An 18,413-nucleotide genomic window follows, 5' to 3' on the forward strand; every position below is an offset into this window, starting at 1 on the left:
AAGTGGATCAACCTGGGGATGTGTCCGGCGCGTCCGGACTGCTTATGGACGCACTGTGGATGTGCGGGTGGTGTTCGTTAACTGGGGACACTGGAGAGGGCTCGTCTCAGCGCCGCAGCCCAGGAGCAAGGAGATTGCGCGGGGCTGCTTTCGGAACACTCAGCCTAGCCTGGGCCGGGGAGGGGCGGGGCTTGGAAGCTCCGGGGGCGGGGCGGGGCCTCCCGGAGGCGGGCCGGCCGGAGGGGCGGGGCCGCGGCGGCTGCAGCAGCGCGGGCCGGGCCAGGGGGCGCCTAGCTCGGCAGCGGCTCGTGAGTGCGATGCAGTGAGGTCGGACGGGCGGGCGCGCTGGGCTGGGGACACGGCTGCGCTGCAGAGATGTGACTCGGACCGAGGGCCAGCAGGAGCATCGGCGCTGCGGGGCCGCGGGGGTCGGTGAGTGCGAGCCGCGCCGGTGGGGTGGAGGGCGCTGCGGCGACCCCAGAAACTTTTCCCGCCGTGGACTTGGGAGGGTTGGGGTGGGATCTGCTTCTTGTGCTTTTCTGAGGCCCCCCCCAAGGGGTTATTCTGCTGGGGGAGCTGGGGGATTAGGGTGGGGGGACCACAGTGCGGCGGGAGACGAGCCGCAGAGGGCGGGGCGGGGGGCGGGGAGGGTTGGGACCTTTATGGGGGGAGGGGATGTACCCGGACCAGGTGGAGATCCAAGTCTCTGGGGAGGATCTGGGGGCGACCACAGGCAAAGGGCAGCTGGGACTGTAAGGGAGTCCAGGCGTGTCCGAGTGACTCCTGTGAGGGCAGCCACGGGCACGGCTGCGTGGCAAGCCCGTGGGGCCTGAGCACAGACAGGGCAGACGGAGCCGGGGGCACAGGGGCCGAGTTGGGGGGTGAGCTGCCGCACCTGCCGTAGGGGCAGGGGGCCGAGCTCGCAGCCGGCCGTGGCTGCGCACTGCGGGAAAGGAGGGGACACGACGGGCGAGAAGAGCTGAGCTCTGGGACTGCGGGAAGAAATGAGGGGCGAATGCATACAATGGCGGGATGTTAAGCGTTGCTGTTGCGGCCAAGCTAGAGGTGAGGATCAGCCCTGTGCTGCGTCCCCCCCCCCCAACGTGGGGGACACGGGCTTCCAGCGCCAAGCACCCCGGGATCCCTACCGCCTGCACCCTCCTCGGCCTGGGGGAGCTGGCCAACCAGCCAGGGAGGGGGCGTACCGAGCTTACCACCGAGGACGGCTCCAGCGCAGCCCGCGGGTTTCCTACCCGGCTCTGTCACTCCCAGGCCTAGCCAACACCCCACCACACGCACACACCCACCCAACATGTCCCCAGTTCGCTAAGGGGCGGCTCCTTGGAGCGCGGACAAAGGCCCCTGCAGTGTGGCGGGCAGCCGCGTCCCCGCCTGGGGCCCCGGGCCACGCGCCACGTTGGCTGCCCAACTGCGCCAGCATGGGGTGGGGGGCACCTGAGCAGAGCCCCGGAGGAACTGGGAAATCCTCGCAAAGACAAGAGAAGTGGGGGAGGGACTTGGCACAAAAGCTTTAGAACTTCAGCCCAGGAACCTTGATTCAGAAGTTTCCCCACGGGCGGGGGCTCTCTGGAGGATTTCAGACTTTGAGTTAAAACTGCATGCAAATAGGATGTAAATAGAATGCAAATGGTCGGTTGGGAGCCCTTCACTGGGCCAGTTTTGTACCTAGACTGCGGAGTGAACAGTTTCCTATCTGTTCCCTGCTCTGTCTGAAAAGGGGTCAGCTGAGTTGGGGAGGGAAAAGATGGAAGTGGAAAGGAGTCACCATTTGGGGCCCAGGCAGCAAGAAAAGCAGTTTTGTTAGAAAGAGAAGCTCAAAATCTTTATTGGTTAATGTGTTATTTCAATAAATATGCCAGCTACGGAAGTGGCAGATAAGCCCCTGCTCTCAGGGCACTGGGGAGGTGGGTGAACACTAAATAAGTAAATAAATAGTAAGTAGCTAGAACTTCTGATTGGGATAAGGGCTGCCAGGAAAAGAAAGCAGAGTGCTGTAAAATAAAGTGACAAGAGTATGTACACATAAGGGAAGACTGTGCTGGGGAGTGACATGTTAGTGGAGCCCCGCTGTGGGGGAGGGGGCACTGACAGACGCAGGGGGAAGACTGAACCAGGCAGAGGGCACCGCAAGTGCAAAGGCTTGGAGGTGGGAATGAGTGCAGAGAAAATGAACAAAGGCCATTGTGGCTGGAGCTCATAGGCAGATGTGGAGAGCGGGGTTGGAAAGGGGATGGCAGGGACCAGCCAGACCACGATCTTTTGGGCCATGGAAAGGAGTTTAGGTTTTATTCTCCTTGGACTGGTGAACCCTTGCAGGATTTGGAGTGGAAAGCCACGAGATCTGATTTTTAAACGCTCCCTTGACCTTTACAAGGAGACGAAAAGCGGCTTCCTTTTCATTCTGCCTCTGAGGGTGGCAAGGCGCCGGGAGCCTCCGAAGGGGACCTGTGGGGACTGCTTTGAGCCTGGCTGGCCCTGTAAGCCTACGCCAGGGGTACGTCAGGTTTTAAAACCCACTTCCCACTTTTAGGCAGTTTTTGCCCCCCCTAAGTGGCCCCCACCCAGAGCCCAACGCCCCATAAGCCCTTCCATGCAGAGCTTCCTGGGGGTTCTGAGTTAGTCACATTTTCTTCTCAGAATTACAGCCTCTGAGGAACCAATCCACCCTGGAATGGGCAGCCAAGGATGCAATTTGCATTTAAATGACTGCTTTTATTTACAGGGTTGGAGCTGCTTTGCATATTCATGGCTCACGGAGCCTGTGTTCTGGCAACCCTGTTTACTAACCTGTGAGGGTTATTAAATCCAAGGGCCCCCAGATAGGCTGGTGGTCTGGGCAGCCTTGGGAACTGAAGATTATGAGATGGTGTAACTTGCAAAAGACATCAAAGGGTTAGATTGCAGGTCTGGGAAATAGTTTAATGTCAGGAAACCTTGTAACAGTTTCATCCCTCTGGAGCAGGAAATGCACCAGCGGCTATAATGGGAGTGGGCAGGGACAGAGTGTGATGCTGGGGTGTGTGGGGGGACTGACTCTGCAGCCTTATCCTGGGCTTCTGTCCAACAGAGGGAGTCCAACAAGGGGTGCAGTGGCCTTGAGGTCAGCAGTTGGGAGAAGTGGGTTCTAGTCCCAGCTCGGCCCATCAATTCCAGGAAGCCTCTGGCCAAGTTGCATTACCTCTTTGTATTCCCAACAGGACAATGGGAATCGTAATTGTAATAAGCCAGGAGCCAGTGCTCCCTGTCTGCGGTGCTGAGTACTTTCTAAGTACGTTTCACATCAGCCTTGTGAAAGTGGCACTATCATTATCCTTGTTTTACAGAAGAAGAGACTGAAGGTCAGAGAGGTTAAGTGAGTAATGCCCAATGTCACACAGTTCTGTCTGACTTTCCTCCAACTGAGGTCTTCCACTCTTGAGGAGACTGACGGGAGTGTAAATCCTGTGCCAGGTATTCATCGGGTACTGAACTGTTAGACATGCCCAGGGCTAGGAAAGCCTCTCCAGATCTGTTTAGTTTTTCTTTCCCTTCCATGCTCCAGCGCCTCCCCCCTTCTTTAGAGAAGGTGGGTTTAAGATTCCTCTGCTGGTAGCCCCCGAGGCGAAGCAGGTCAGAATGGTGTGTTCCAGAGCAGTTTTGTATATCTTGTGTCTCCTTTCATATGGGTAGATGGCAACGTGGGGATGCTAGTTCCCAGGAGAATGGCTGGTGTCCCATTTCTGGGTGTCTGGCTCTGACTCCTCAACAGGGACACCCAGTTTCAGGGCATGCAGGCTGGCCTCAGGTCCTCCAGCACCGGTTCCTCTCTGGAAAACCACCTTCACAGCAAGGCTCCCATTTAGAGCACCTGCTGTGCGGATCAGGAGAGTTTGGGAGTTTCCAAGGTAGACCACCCCCAAAGGGTTCTCCCCTTCACACCACCTCAGGGACCTCTTTGCTTGGTGTGTGACTGGGGAGGCTGGAAACCAGTGGTGGACAAACACCTGGGTGAGCCCCTGTTTCAGCCCCATCTCCATGGCAACCACCCCTCCTGGAAAAGCAAAGTCAGAAAAGTTCATAACCTCAGAGCATTCGCCAATCTTTTATTTAACATTTTATATAAGTGCTTACCCCATGCTATCTATTGTCCTAAACTCTAATTATTAATTATTTTAATCCTCACAAGAACCCTGCAAGATGGGTATTATCACCCCCATTTTGCAGATGAAGAAACTGAGACTAGTAAGGTTAAGTCAGCCGCCCATGGTCACAGGGTTCTCGCAAGTGCCAGGGGCAGAACTTGAAACCGGAAGTTTATGCTGCTTGGCCAGGATTGAGCCTGGGAGAAGCAGCCCTGCTTGTGGCCTTCGGGCAGGCAGCGCTGTCCTCGCGCAAGGAATCTTGCCTGCATTCTTTCCAGCCTCTGCAGGCCCCAGCTTGCGAGGAACATGCTGCTCCACCACCTGCCGGTAGCTTCTGGCCCCTCTGCGGGGAGAGAGTGTGTGTGTGCGCGCGCGCGCACGCGGGCCTGTGTGCGCGGGCCTGCATGTGCGATGCAGTGTTTTTAAGAGCATCTGAATGAGTCACATTTCTGGGAGCCTGGCTGGCAGCAAAGTAATTAGTATGTGAGCCGAGTCTTGCACATTCATCACTTTATTCATTACTCCTTTTGAGGAGCTGCATGCCTACATCCCACGGGTCTGTTGCCATGTATTCATCCCTTCCCAATCAGCCCTGCCTTGCAGCTGACTCCAAACCTCTAATCTTGTTTTGTGCAGTTTGGGGTTCCTGGAGAGTTGCTCCATTCTCAGCAGCGGGGAGGCCCCAGGTGGCTGAGGGGGCAGGATGGGGCTTACCTGACAGTGGGTGAGATGGAGCGTGAGTGAGCACTGCCCCCTGGGCCTGGGGCAGGGGTAGTGGGGCGGAAGGTGCCAGGCCATCGTCCAGGCTCCCCCACTGCATATGTTCGTGCTTCTCAAACCTCAGTGCACCGAAGCATCTGAGCACACCTGGAGCTTATCGTAGGGCTGTGGAAACACAGGTGGCCAGGCCCGCTGCTGAGCGCCTGCATTTCTAACAAGTTCCCGGGCGATGCTGCCGCTGTTGCCAGTCTGAAGATCAGACTTTGACTTAAGCCTCTCAGGCCCTCAGTCCCCTCCTCTATAAAATGACAATGAGAGCATCTTCCTGCCAGGTGACATGAGGGTTGGAGACCACGTTTAATCAGTCGATTGATTCAGCAACTGGGCCGTGAGCCCTGCCCATGTGCCAGGCACTGGGGAATCGGTGCAGAACAAGACAGACAAGAGCCTGGGTGTGTGGGATCAGACCAGAAGAGTAATAAAATAAAATATTTGAAAACTGTGGCACATGCTGTGAAGATAAGGATCGGGAGTATCGGTGTAGAGCATGAAGAGGCAGAGGGAACCTAATTTAGATAGACTGGCCAGCAAAGGTCTCACCGTGTGACATTTCCAGAGCCCTGGTCTGTAGTAAGAGCCCAGTAACAATAGTACAATTGTTTGTCTCCTGGCTCCACCGCTTTCTAGCTATGTGACCTTGGACAAGCCAACTGGCTTCTCTGTTTTATTTCCTGTAAAATGGAGACAGTAATAGAACTTGCCTCGTGGTGTCATTGTCCAGATGATAAGGTATTAATATATGTGAAGCGCACAGAAGAGGGCCTGGTGCATGGTGAGCACCTATGCGAGCTAACAGTCATTGTCGTGGTCACTATGGCAGTAACAGAAAACTCTGCAGGGCAGAACCCCCCAGAAATCCTAGATGAGCTGGACTCAGCGTCGTTCTGTGAGGTGGTGTGTAGCCTCCCTCCTGTTCATCCTGGACATTGTTCTGTAGAACGATGGCTGTCACCTCATGGGCATCTTTAGCAATGAAAATGACCTACTTGGGACAACTGGACCCTATTGAAGCCTCTGGCTGCCTGGATGTTGGGTAGGGAGGGCTTCCTGGAAGAAGAGGACCACATCATGTGGGACGTATAATAGAACTTCCTTGTTAGCAAGTAACATAAACCCATCTCAAACTGGCTTAATCCAAAAAAGGGAAGTTAATTGGCTGCTGGAACTGCAAAGACCAGGGTATCTGGCTTCAGGCATAACTGAATCCAGCCTTTCTGTGTATTAGGACTCTGGTCCATCACGTGGCTGTTTCCTGTGAGTCAGCTTTACTCTCAGACAGGTTCTGTCCCTGTGATGGTAAATAAGTCCTCTCCAGCTCCAGGTGTATATCCTTTTAGCTTATTAACCCCGACAACAAGAGAAAACCTCTTTCCAGTTAATTCTAGCAAAAATCCTAAGACTGATTCTCATGGGTCTGGTTGGGGCCAGGTGCCTGTTCATGAACCAGTCAGTGTGGCCAAAGGGTGGGATAAATGCTCTGATTGGCCAGGCTGGGTCGGGTGCTTGCAGCTGGGGCTCAAGGAGGCTCTCCAAAGGAAATTCAGGAGCTCTCTTCAGAAATGAGAGAAACGGAGGCAGGACAACAAAAACAACAGCTGTCCCAGAAGGAGAGGGTTCCAACCTTGGGAATGAAAGCAGAAAGCAAGAGTGTATCTATTTCCCATCTCAGAAAGGAGTCGGAGCTAGAGACCTGGACCACAGCCGTAAGAACCTGCACAATTTCAGAAGCGTGGTCACCATCTTGATATTTTCTTCATCCACACTGGTTTCCTGTTGTGGCTGGAAGGACAATCAGGAAGGGGGACGAGCTGGTGGAACCCAGTCCCAATTTGTAGGCAGGCCTGGAGAGAGGAGATTCCCCCAAGAGAATGAGGGGAGGCAGCTAAAGAAGCCCAAGCTCTTGCGAGGAAAGGACCTGAGGCCTGAGGCTGAGAGGCCTGGCTGGTTTCCTGGCTTCACCCTCATCAACTCTGTTCTCCGGTGTATAAACCAGGCTTTCTCAACCTCAGCACTGCTGACACGTGGGGCCGGATCCTCCTTTGTGTTGAGAGCCATCTCAGGCATTGGAGGGTGCTTAGCAACTTCCCTTGACTCTACCCACTGGATGCCAATTGCACCCCGCCCTCCCCAGTTGTGACAACCAAAAATGTCCCTAGACATGCCTCAGTGTCCCTTGGGATCAAAATTGCCCCTGGTTGAGAACCACTGGCCTGCAGGTGGGTGGGAGAGTTGGGGAGAGGGTTGGTGGTCAAGACTCCAGAAGCACATTCCTACCTGTCCTCTCCCAGCCACCCTGGAGGTGAGACTGGCTGATGTGTGGCCTAGAGAGGCCGCCTGGGGTGTGTCTTGTCACTTGCTGATCACACTTGCCATTGATGAGAGGTCTGGGGAAATCCACTGCACTGTACCGGGGGCCTGATGGCATTTTGTTCCAGCATATCCGGTTCTTAAACTTGGATTCCCAGTGTGCTCTTGTGAGATGCAGCTCTGGCTAGGACAGTATTTTTTTAAAGGTGGTACGTTGGGATATGCCAGTGGGTATGCAACGTGAGTTCCATCAACAAGTATTTCAATGTGTTGAGTTTTCTTTTGAGTCGATTTCAAGGACTTGGTGAGTCAGTTAAGTAAATAACTTACGGTGGGTTTGTAGACAAGGTGTAAATAGCCGAGGTGGCACTCCAGTGACTGAAGTAGCAGAGCCCCGAATAGTGGCAGGACCATGGGCCTGATCGCCAGTGTCTGGGGTGCTTGTTTCAGGAGCATCTCTTGCCAGATGCCTTCCGTTCCCAGTCTGCCTTCTTTCATCTATAGGCAAAGAAGCTGGTCCATATAGTACCAGGCTCCTTCTCATTCTGCAGCATCAATAATTTATCCCAGTTGATGGCCTTGCGGCCAAGGCAGGATCAGAGCTGCTCACCGTATCCCATCAAGGAGCAGAGAGAGAGGTGGTCGATACCGCATTTACTTAAGAAAGCCCCAGGGATGTGCTGAGCTGCCCTGGAGGTGGCTGGTTACAGCCTCACTGTGGGTGGAGCTAAGGCCGTAAGTCTGGCTTAAGACGCCTGGAAACATCACTGCAGAGCTGTGCACGCATGGCTTTCCCAAGGCCAGGCTCCCTCCGAAAGCAAGGAGCTGGTGGCAGTGGGTAGAGGAGGGTCCCGGTGAGAAGTCTCGTTCACTCAGTATTTAGGAAGCATCTAGTGTGCTTTTATGCTAGTACTTGACCAGTGGTGCTCATCCTGGTGATTTCCCCCCCAGGGGACACTGGCAGTGTCTAAAAACTTGGGAGGTTGTCACAATTGGGGGAGGGGGTGAGCTTCAGTCACCTAGTGGGCAGAGGCCAGTGATGCTGCTACACATCCTGCAATGCACAGGACAACCCCCCAAACAAGGAAGAATGAGGCCCGGGGCTGAGAAACCCTGGTTTATGCTGATGAACGAGACAGACAGTGTCCCTGTCATCCTGTAGCTAGTGGTGAAGAAAGACAGGAAGGGAGGAGAGGAGGAAGGGACAGGAGAAACAAAGTAAACAGGCAAAAAGATGACAGATGCGATTAGAGCTAAGAAATAGATGGGAGACGCTGGGGGTGGGGATGGGGGTGTGACCTTGGCCAAGGTCTGAGTGGATGACATTAGAGCTGAGACCGGTGTGGGGAGGGGCAGTTTTCCATAAAAGCAGGGTGTGGAGGGTAGTTAGGCAGAGGGAGGAGGGGAAGACGAGACAGGGGTTAGTAAGCCCATCTCCTGGCGGCTGTGCGGACTCCGTGAGGCATGGAGGCATCCCCGGCACAGGTGGGCGGGCTGGAGTGAGAGGATGGATTCTCAGCAGATATTTGTGGGAGGGGTGGGTTGTGCGAGGGGAGGGGGGAAAGGGGGGAACCCAGGAAGACCATTCACACTACATTTGAAACGCTGGGAAGCTTCTAAGAGGGGATGCGTCTAGGAGCTGAGTGGCGTGACCTTGGGCAGGTGTCCCAACCTCCTCAAGACTGTTGTGTCACCGTCACCGGTGTGAGGACTGGATGTGTCGAGTGCCTGGCCGAGGGTGAGTCATCGGTAAATGTCAGCTGTTAGCGCTGAGAGACTGAGACGGGTAGTGCGTGCCCCTCTCCCAGCGAGCGCTCGGCCCATGACCGTCTCTTCAAGTCTCATTTTATTCCCTTATTTTTGAAGAGCTCAGACATGGCCTCAAATTCAAAGAATATGAAAGAGTATCCAGAGAAAGTGAGTCCCCCTCCCATCCTCTCCTCCAGCCACTAGCACTGATGGTTCACGGCTGTTCACTGAGCCCGGGCTAGGGGGTAGATGGGGGCCGAAATCCCCGCCCCTCCTCCAGGCTGTCCTGCCTGGAGAAGGGGGCTGGCGGGTTTGAAGTGAGGTGGGTCTTCTTAAAGAAGTCAGGAGAGTGGGAGTCTGACAATGAATTGGTCTTTTCCCCCCAACTTTTCTGGAACGTTCATGGCGTCAGAGAGGAAGATGAGAACCCACCAGGTGCTTGCTTTCCTCCTGCTCTTCGTGATTGCCTCCGGGGCCTCCGAGAACACCAGCACGTCCCGGGGCTGCGGGCTGGACCTTCTCCCTCAGTACGTGTCCCTGTGCGACCTGGACACCATCTGGGGCATCGTGGTGGAGGCCGTGGCGGGGGCGGGCGCCCTGATCACACTGCTTCTGATTCTCATCCTCCTGGTGCGCCTGCCGTTCATCAAGGACAAGGAGAAGAAGGACCCCGTGGGCCTCCACTTCCTCTTCCTCCTGGGGACCCTGGGCCTCTTCGGCCTGACGTTCGCCTTCATCATCCGGGAGGATGAGACCATCTGCTCCGTCCGCCGGTTCCTCTGGGGCGTCCTCTTCGCGCTCTGCTTCTCCTGCCTGCTGAGCCAGGCGTGGCGCGTGCGGAGGCTGGTGCGCCACGGCAAGAGCCCGTCGGGCTGGCAGCTGGTGGGCGTGGCCCTGTGCCTGATGCTCGTGCAGGTCATCATCGCCATCGAGTGGCTGGTGCTGACGGTGCTGCGCGACGAGAAGCCGGCCTGTGCCTACGAGCCGATGGACTTCGCGATGGCCCTCATCTACGACATGGTACTGCTCGTGGCCACCCTGGGGCTGGCCCTCTTCACGCTGTGCGGCAAGTTCAAGAAGTGGAAGCAGAACGGGGTCTGCATCCTGGTCACGGCCTTCCTCTCCGTGCTCGTCTGGGTGGCCTGGATGACCATGTACCTCTTTGGCAACGCGGAGCTGCGGCAGGGAGACGCCTGGGGAGACCCCACCTTGGCCATCACGCTGGTGGCCAGTGGCTGGGTCTTCGTCATCTTCCACGCCATCCCAGAGATCCACTGCACCATCCTGCCCTCCCCGCAGGAGAACACACCCAACTACTTCGACACGTCGCAGCCGAGGATGCGGGAGACAGCGTTTGAGGAGGACGTGCCGCTGCCGCGGACCTACATGGAGAACAAGGCCTTCTCGATGGATGAACACAGTGCAGGTAAAGTGGGCACCGCCCCGCTGGGTTAGGCTGTTCTTCGCAAAAGTGCTCTCTCCTTTTTCTCCACCGGGGATGGGTGGTCCTGGGGATGGTCCTGGCAGATCAGAGCCTACAGACGTTGACCGCTGTGCTGAAACGGGCCCAGAGCTGCATTCTTATTTAGCATCAACCAATTTAATATAAAAAGCCAGGTTTCTGGCCTTTTTCGCAAATATGGATCTGGCAGTGCTGGGCTGCCATTCCCACCTGGCAGCAGTCGTGTGAAGCTGGCTGCAAAGGCTCTGTCTCTTACCCCTCACCGAGTTGTGGTGGCCCTTTAGGTGGGGATCCACTTTCTCTTCACCACACTCCCTGTCCCGGCCGCTATAACATATCAACATTAAGTCCCTGGCTCCCTGGAAGTGTTTACGATTGCAGCCCATGTGCTGGATGGATGCAGGGGATGATGAGGGGCAATGTTCCAGTCCCCTCCCCTACCTCTGTCTCCAGGAGTGTTATGAATTTGGGCCCTGGAGTCAGACGTCTGGGTTGGGATCCTGCCTCTGCCACTTCCTAGATGTTAAGGCTTTGTGTACCCCATAGACCTGTTGAGAGAGGTAACATACTGAGGGGCTCCCACGGCACCTGGCTTGTTGGATGTGCATCTTGGTTGGGTTCCCCCGAAAGCAGAGCCTGCGATGTTGTAGGTGATTTACTTAGGAGGTGGCCCCTGCCAGGGAGAATGAGACTGGGATGGCAGAAACGCAAGAACAAGAGCATCAAAGAGCTGGTTACCACCGCGGGCAGCTGGGGCTCATCCCTGCCAGGGACACGTGTAGAACGAGCCTCAGAATCGATCCTCGGAGGACAGGAGGCTGCGGCATCTGTCCACCAACTCCTATCTCCCACTGTCATGAGCGTCTCCCAGGGCTCCCGTAAATGGGCTGAACAAGTTCCATTAGCCCGCACAGCAGAAAAGAGATTTGGTGGGCACTTCGAGTGGAGGTGGTCTGAGCACCCAGGCTGTCTGCCACCGCTGCAGCGGGATTCCCAAGAGGGAAGAGTCGAGAGGAGGTGGCCCAGGCCCCAGGCGCCCCTGCTGCAGACGCTGGAGAAGTGTCTCTTACAATTGTTGCTTAAAGCAAGTCGGCTGAGCTCCCAGCACTTGAGATTAATTAAAATGGCTTTTTCTCAGTTACCTAAAAATTTATCAGGAGCTACAGTAATAATTAGCGGCAGCAGTAGTAATAATTAATCACCTAGTATAACCATTTATTGAACACTGCCTCCATGCCAGGCACTATTCTAACTTCTTAACCTGCATTATCTCATTAGTTCACCCCTCCACCTGATGAGGTAGGGTCTGTTATTATCCCCATCTTACAGATGAATAAATGGAGGCTGTAAGAGGTTCAGTCTTGCCTGATGACATACAGCTAGGAGGTGGCCCATTCCAGATGGTCGTGGTCCCCTTTTCTCTGATGCTCACCCAGGTGCCTGGGCAGTGCCCACTGTCTGGTCATACTACGAAGTCAGCCTTGTTGGGTTGAGTGCCGAGGCCCAGAGCACAGCCACCCACCCCTGCAGGCAGGGGGGAAGCACATCAAGCCACCGGGTCCTCCAAGGCCACCCTCAGCCCTCCTCTCCACCAGGATGTGCCCAGCTGCTTCTGAACCCCTGCTCCTGGCCAGACCCACAGGAGAGAATGACAGACCTTCCCCCCCCCCCCCCGCCCGACCCCGCCTGCAACCCCACCATGGGTAGAGTCAAACATCCTGGTGTGGCCTTTATCAGAGCTGCTCCCTTCTTACTGGAAAGCCCCAAGCCTGCAAGCCTCTGTTTGTCAATAGATTTGGCAGGGATGAGCCGCAACTCTGGTGGGGCTGGCTCCGTGGATTGCCAGGAGAAGACGAGGGTCAGGATGGGGGTCATCACTCACTGGGAGGCCAGAGGGCCCCTCAGGGCATGTGATGTGCAGAGGCCAGGCACCTGGCCAGTTCCTGGGGTCCTGGTGGAGCCACCTCTTCCTTGGCTTCTCCTGGAATAGGATCCTCTGTATCTGAGACCCATGGACTCCCCTTGGACCTCAAAGGTAACAGGAACTCTCGAAATGGATGTAAATTTTTATACATTCAATTGGGAATTAGTCTATTGCTTTGTCAGATTCTCAAAGCCATTCGTAATCCCCAGAAAGTTAAGAACCAGTGTTGTTGAACCTGATAATCTAGTTTACTTGCAGTGAAAGGGGGGTGCTAGAACTACACAAGTAGTAGGGGCTTCAAAAGTAAGGATGGCTAACCTCTACTGGGTGCTTACCATGGACCAGGTACCATTCTGAGCATTTTAGCGGCTAATCTCATTTAATCCCTACAATAACCCAGTGAGGTCCATTTTGCAGACAGAAAACTAAGGCACGGAGAGGCCGAACAACTTGCCCAAGAGGCAGAGCCAGGGTTTGAACCCAGGCGGCCTGACTCCAGAGCCCACACACTGACCACTCTGCCACAGAATTTCTCTTCTCTTCTTAAAGCACTTTAGTGTCCCTCATCTCACAGATGTGTCAGGACACTCTGAGAAGACAGGGATTATAGGTCCCATTTTACAGAGCAGGAAACTGAGTCCAGGAGTGTCAGGCAACTTGTTCAGGCTCACAGCAGAGCTCACAGCAGAGCAGGGAGAGAGAAGGTTGGTTTTCTGAATCCTGTGCATCCTTTCTTGTGAAAATGCATCCAGTACGTCATATCCACGTAAGATCCAGAGATCTAAGGGATTTGGGACCCACGTCAGTACCAGGAGTACCAGTGCTGGCACAGGGCATGATGGGGTCTCCAGAGGTGCCCCACAGGCCCATCTGTTTCAAATGCTATGTTCCAAAGCCAAGGAGGTTGTCCCTCATTCCCCTCTTTCTTTTCCAAAACAAAAATAGCTTTATTATTCCTTTCTGATGACAAAAGATCAACAATAATCAGGTAGGAGTTCAGCAAGTGAAAATAATAAAAAGTGCTCAGAATCCCATTGCCCAAAGGCCACTACTGCTGACTGTTTGCTCTCATCTTGCCAGACATCTCTTGATGAGCGCACACACACACACACACACACACACACACACACACACACACCAATCCCGTAGAGCAGTTCTTAACCTGTCTGCACGTTCATTCTGATTGAGTAAGTCGGTTTGGGCTTAGGTATTTTAAGCTCTCCAAGTGCTTCTAAGATGTAACCAGGTTGAAACCACTGGTCTAAGTGGTCTTCTGCTATGTGCTTGCTTAAATCAACCGTATATCACGGAGGGAGGCCTTTCCAGGTCAGCGACAGCAGAGCTACAGTATTCTTTTCACGAGGCAGAGATTACTAGGAGGTACCATAATTTATTTTTCTGATCTTAGCTGGTGAATATTCTGCTTGTTTCTGGCTTTCCAGTATAAGTAATGCTGCAATGAACGTTATCCATCCATGTTTGTGCCCTTGATCAATTAACTCTTACACATGTGTCAAGAGTCTGCACCTTTCAATCTTGATATATACTGCCAGATGCCACCCCACAGAAAGGTGGACTAATTTAGTCTCCCCTGAATAATTATATGAGAGCCCCATTTCCCCAGCTCTTCACCGACCTTGGATGTTGTCAGACTTAACAGCCCAGTCCTCCCAAATGTGTGTCTGCCAAAATTCACATGGGCACGAGGCAAAGCCAATTCCCTTGGAAGACTCACAGGGAGAGACTAAATTGTCATCCTGGCTAGGACTGTCTTTGTTCTAGAAACACTACTTTGCTGGCTGGGGAATGCCTGGGCGCCCTCCCTTGCCGTGGTGAGAACAGCTGCTCTCACCTTTGGTCTGACCTCAGCCAGCTTGTATTTTAGGGAACCAGGCCCCACAAGGGGCCTTACCCGGGAGCTACAATTGGCCCTGTTTCTCCTGTATTTTATCTAGCCAGCCTTTCAGGCTCTGTACTCTTGAGAGTCCATCCCTGAAGTCGAGATGGGAAGGGCATTCCCCAGGCTGGACTGTGGCTCAGCCACTGCTCCCTTATTTCCTAACCCCCCAGTGAGACCTCAGATATGTAGGACCTCGCCAGCCTGCTGTTTCTTAATGAGTATCAACAAGGCATGAGGGGGGCTTCCCTGGTGGCACAGTGGTTAAGAATCTGCCTGCCAACGGGTTCGAGCCCTGGTCCGGGAAGATCCCACATGCCGCGGAGCAACTAAGCCCGTGCGCCACAACTACTGAGCCTGCGCTCTAGAGCCTGCGAGCCACAACTACTGAAGCCCACGCGCCTAGAGCCCGTGCTCCACAAGAGAAGCCACTGCAATGAGAAACCTGCGCACTGCAACTAGAGGAAGACCACGTGCAGCAACAAAGACCCAACTCAGCCAAAAAAAAAAAAATTAATTAATTAATTAGAAAACAAGGCATGAGGTATGTGATAGAAGATGAAAATACCCTGAAGGATATAGCACTTCAGATCACATGTTGGAAAGCATTAACAAGGTACACTAAATGTTCACCTTTCAAAGGAGCAAGAAAGAAAAGGGTTCTTTCTTCTGTTAGGGGATTTGGGCTCTCTGATCTCATTAGGCCAAGGGCTATTTAAACTCTGCCCCTTCGCTTCCCAGTGGAAGGTCCTGTGTCAGTCAGCTTTGGGGGCAGGGCGAATCTCGCCTCACTTGCAGAGTCTAAACAGGAGAAGACTGGCATTTAGCCTATGATCTTAAATTCCTGTTGGGACCTCCTTATGGATGAGCCCTACTTGCCTTTCAGAGCTGACCCAGGTCAGAGTGGAGTGTTAGTTGGAAAACTCTCCTCTGAAGCAATTTAAGCAAAACAACACAAAACAACAATGAACTAAGGTACTGGGGGTCAGGCTTCAGAAATGGATAGATCCAGGAAGCTCAAGTGATGACAAGATTTGGTCTCTCTCCAGCTCTTGGCTCTGTTAGAATCCTGGCAGCACACGGCTCTAGGCTTACACAGAGTCCCAGCAGAAAAGAGGAACATTTCCCAGGATGCTTGAGGAACAATCCCAGAATTAGCTCTGACTGGACCTGATTGGCCAGGCCCCAATCATATGCCCACCTCAAGGCCAGGGAAGGAGACAGTTGTAGCCAGTACTCAGGACCTAGAATGTGGGAGGGATGTTTACCAGAGGAGAACAGCAGATAACCACTACACAGAGGGATCCTTGGGCCAAGGCATCCCACAGATGGCCTGTAGAGTCTAGCCTTTGTTCTTTGAAGAGAATGGTTTAGAGCCAGATCCCCCCACCATAGCCGGCAGGGTCTCTGCATTATGAGGAAAGCTGTGCTGTTTGGTTTTCCCTCTTTTTCAAGGCGGTCTCGGCTAGGATTTGGGACTAGTGAGGGTCCATGGACTCTGTCCCCTGGTCCGCTTCTCTACTTCCCAGGAAGGTCATCTTGTCAGCCTGTGCATGGGAGCTGTTGAAGGCTTGGAGATGCTAAAGCAAAGAGTCTGTTTTGGAACATGCATTCCCCACCCTGCCTTGGTTCAGTCTGGGCTGAGCTGCCCCTAATGCAGGGGTCCCCAACCCCCAGGCCGCAGACTGGTAGTGGTCCTTAGCGGTCCATGGCCTATTAGGAACAGCAGCAGGCGAGCAAGCGAAGCTTCATCTGCCGCTCCCCATCGCTCCCCATCTCTCCCCATCTCTCCCCATCGCTCCCCATCTCTCACCATCGCTCCCCATCTCTCACCATCGCTCCCCAACGCTCGAATTACCATCTGAACCATCCCCCCACCTCCAGCCCTGCTCCGGCCCCTACCCTGCCCCCGGTCTGTGGAAAAATTGTCTTCCATGAAACCGGTCCCTAGTGCCAAAAGGTTGGGGACCGCTGCCCTAATGTCACTTAAATTCAGATTGCTTCTAAGTAACTAAATGTGGTGGTTAAAAACAAAGTATTTGGGGCCAGAATAGTGTGATGGTCAAGAACACAGATTCTCTCTGCTTGGGTTCAAATGCTGGTTCTTACCAGCTGTGTGACCTTAGGCAAGTTACCTAATCCCTCTGTGCCCCGTGTAAAATGGCATCTCACAATTGAGAAAGACTTTTGTTTTGATTTTTTTATAGTGCTTCTTGTTTCTGTTATTTCTTTTTTTTTTTCTATTTTTAGGTTGTTTTTTTTTAATTTTTTTAAATTTATTTATTTATGGCTGTGTTGGGTCTTAGTTTCTGTGCGAGGGCTTTCTCTAGCTGCGGCAAGCAGGAGCCACTCTTCATCGCAGTGCACAGGCCTCTCACTATCGCTGCCTCTCCCGTTGCAGAGAACAGGCTCCAGATGCGCAGGCTCAGCAATTGTGGCTCATGGGCCTAGTTGCTCCACGACATGTGGGATCCTCCCAGACCAGGGCTCGAACCTGTGTCCCCTGCATGGGCAGGCAGATTCTCAACCACTGTGCCACCAGGGAAGCCCTCTGTTATTTCTTAATGGACTATTTTTTAGAGCAGTTTTAGGTACAGAAAATTTGAACAGGAAGTACAGGGAATTCCTGCCTGCCCCCTCCCCTGGTTTTCCCTGTTATTAACAACTTTCATTAGTGTTACATTTGTTGCAGTGGATGAATCAATATTGATACATTATTATTAACTAAAGTCCATAATTAACATTTTAGAGGTCACTCTTTGTACAGTTCTATGGGTTTGGACAAATGCATGATGTCATGTCTCCACCATTATAGTATCACCCAGAATAGTTCCAATGCCCTAAAAATTCCCTGTGCTCCCTCCAAACCTTTGGCAATCACTAATCTTTTCACTGTCTCTATAGTTTAGCCTTTTCCAGAATATTATAGTTGGAATCATACAGTGAGTTTTTACAGCCTGGCTGCTTTCACTTAGTAATATACATTTCACGGTTCCACCACGTCTTTTTGGATCATCTGATTTTTCTACACCAAAAAAAGGAAATTTAGATGTCTAAAAGTACACTGCAAATAAGAAACACCATTTACTCTCCTTTCAGAGGTAGAAAGTGATGACATATTTTGCTATCTTTGTTTCAGATCTCCCTTTTTTTCCTGTCTACAAATGACCCCACTCATGTGTCTGGGGCCCCTCTGTCCTCTTCCCCGTCACTTTTCCCTGGAGACATCCGACCTCTACCATGCACTTGTGGTCCAGGGTCTCAGGGTCGCCCACCTCTGTGTGTATCCAGAAACCGTGTTGCACAGTGTGGTGTTGAACTTGTCAGGGATGGCACTCAGTAGTGAGGAGGTCTTTTGTCAGAAAACAACTTCTGAGGGATACAGGCGCTCCCGCATCACCCATGGCCCGCGGGGGCAGGGGAGGGCCGGGCGAGGCTCCACCCGGGGTCCCCTCCCTGAGAGCCGCCTGCGCCCTGGATTCTGCAAACTCCCCAACCCCACTGAGACGGGTCAGGCTCCAAGAGAGCCAGAGAACAAAGCGCCTTTGTGACTTTTGTTTTGAATCTGGCTTGTGACAAAGGGGAGGGGTGGGGGGTGTGTGCCTGGAGCGTGATGTTGATGCAGGGGAAGAAAACAAAATTCAAAATTGTGTCTTCTTTTTTTTTTTGGTGTTGCCTTTCCCTCCCTCCCTCAGCTCTCCGAACAGGATTTCGCAATGGCAGCTTGGGAAACAGACCCAGCGCTCCGTTCAGAAGTAACGTGTATCAGCCAACTGAGATGGCCGTTGTGCTCAACGGGGGGACTGTAAGTATCAGGAGGTGATGTTTGGCAGGAAGCCTAGGAGTGGTCAGTGTTGGGGGGCAGCTTTGATGGGGACACACCGCTCTGCAGAGGCTGCTCACAGGGCTGCAAAGACAGCGGCTCACGTCGACACCCCTTGCGGCTAGGATGCATGCAGTGCTTCCATTTTTCTCCTTTCCTCTCGACCCCCTTTCTCCATGCACGGAACATCCACCTGTACCTAGCTGACCGTTTGTAGATTCGTTTGAAAGAGTCCCTGTTTCTTGGGGCTCTTGCACCCAGTGAATTAATTCTCTGGTTTTCATTATGCAGAAGGTGCCCCCGTCCATGCTGTCCTTCAGAAGTGACTT

General features: G+C 53.4%; 1 protein-coding gene across 2 annotated transcripts in view; it reads left to right on the forward strand.

Annotated features, from left to right (window-relative positions):
- Window positions 1–245: 245 nt before the first annotated feature.
- GPRC5B (G protein-coupled receptor class C group 5 member B) overlaps window positions 246–18,413 on the forward strand; it is a 42,488-nt gene continuing 24,320 nt past the window's right edge. The window contains exons 1-3 of one of the 2 annotated variants that reach the window (XM_089896082.1): window positions 246–432; window positions 9,391–10,404; window positions 17,957–18,066. In XM_089896082.1, the coding sequence (XP_089752208.1) occupies window positions 9,399–10,404; window positions 17,957–18,066 (1,116 nt within the window). In that variant the 5' untranslated portion in view covers window positions 246–432; window positions 9,391–9,398. The remainder of the gene's footprint in view (window positions 433–9,390; window positions 10,405–17,956; window positions 18,067–18,413) is intronic. The other variant, XM_022552317.3, reaches the window with a different exon arrangement.

This window comes from Delphinapterus leucas, chromosome 15, assembly GCF_059928025.1.
Source record: "Delphinapterus leucas isolate spDelLeu-1000000601 "Yukka" chromosome 15, BTC_Dleu_Yukka2, whole genome shotgun sequence".
Classification (NCBI taxonomy): Eukaryota; Metazoa; Chordata; class Mammalia; order Artiodactyla; family Monodontidae; genus Delphinapterus; species Delphinapterus leucas.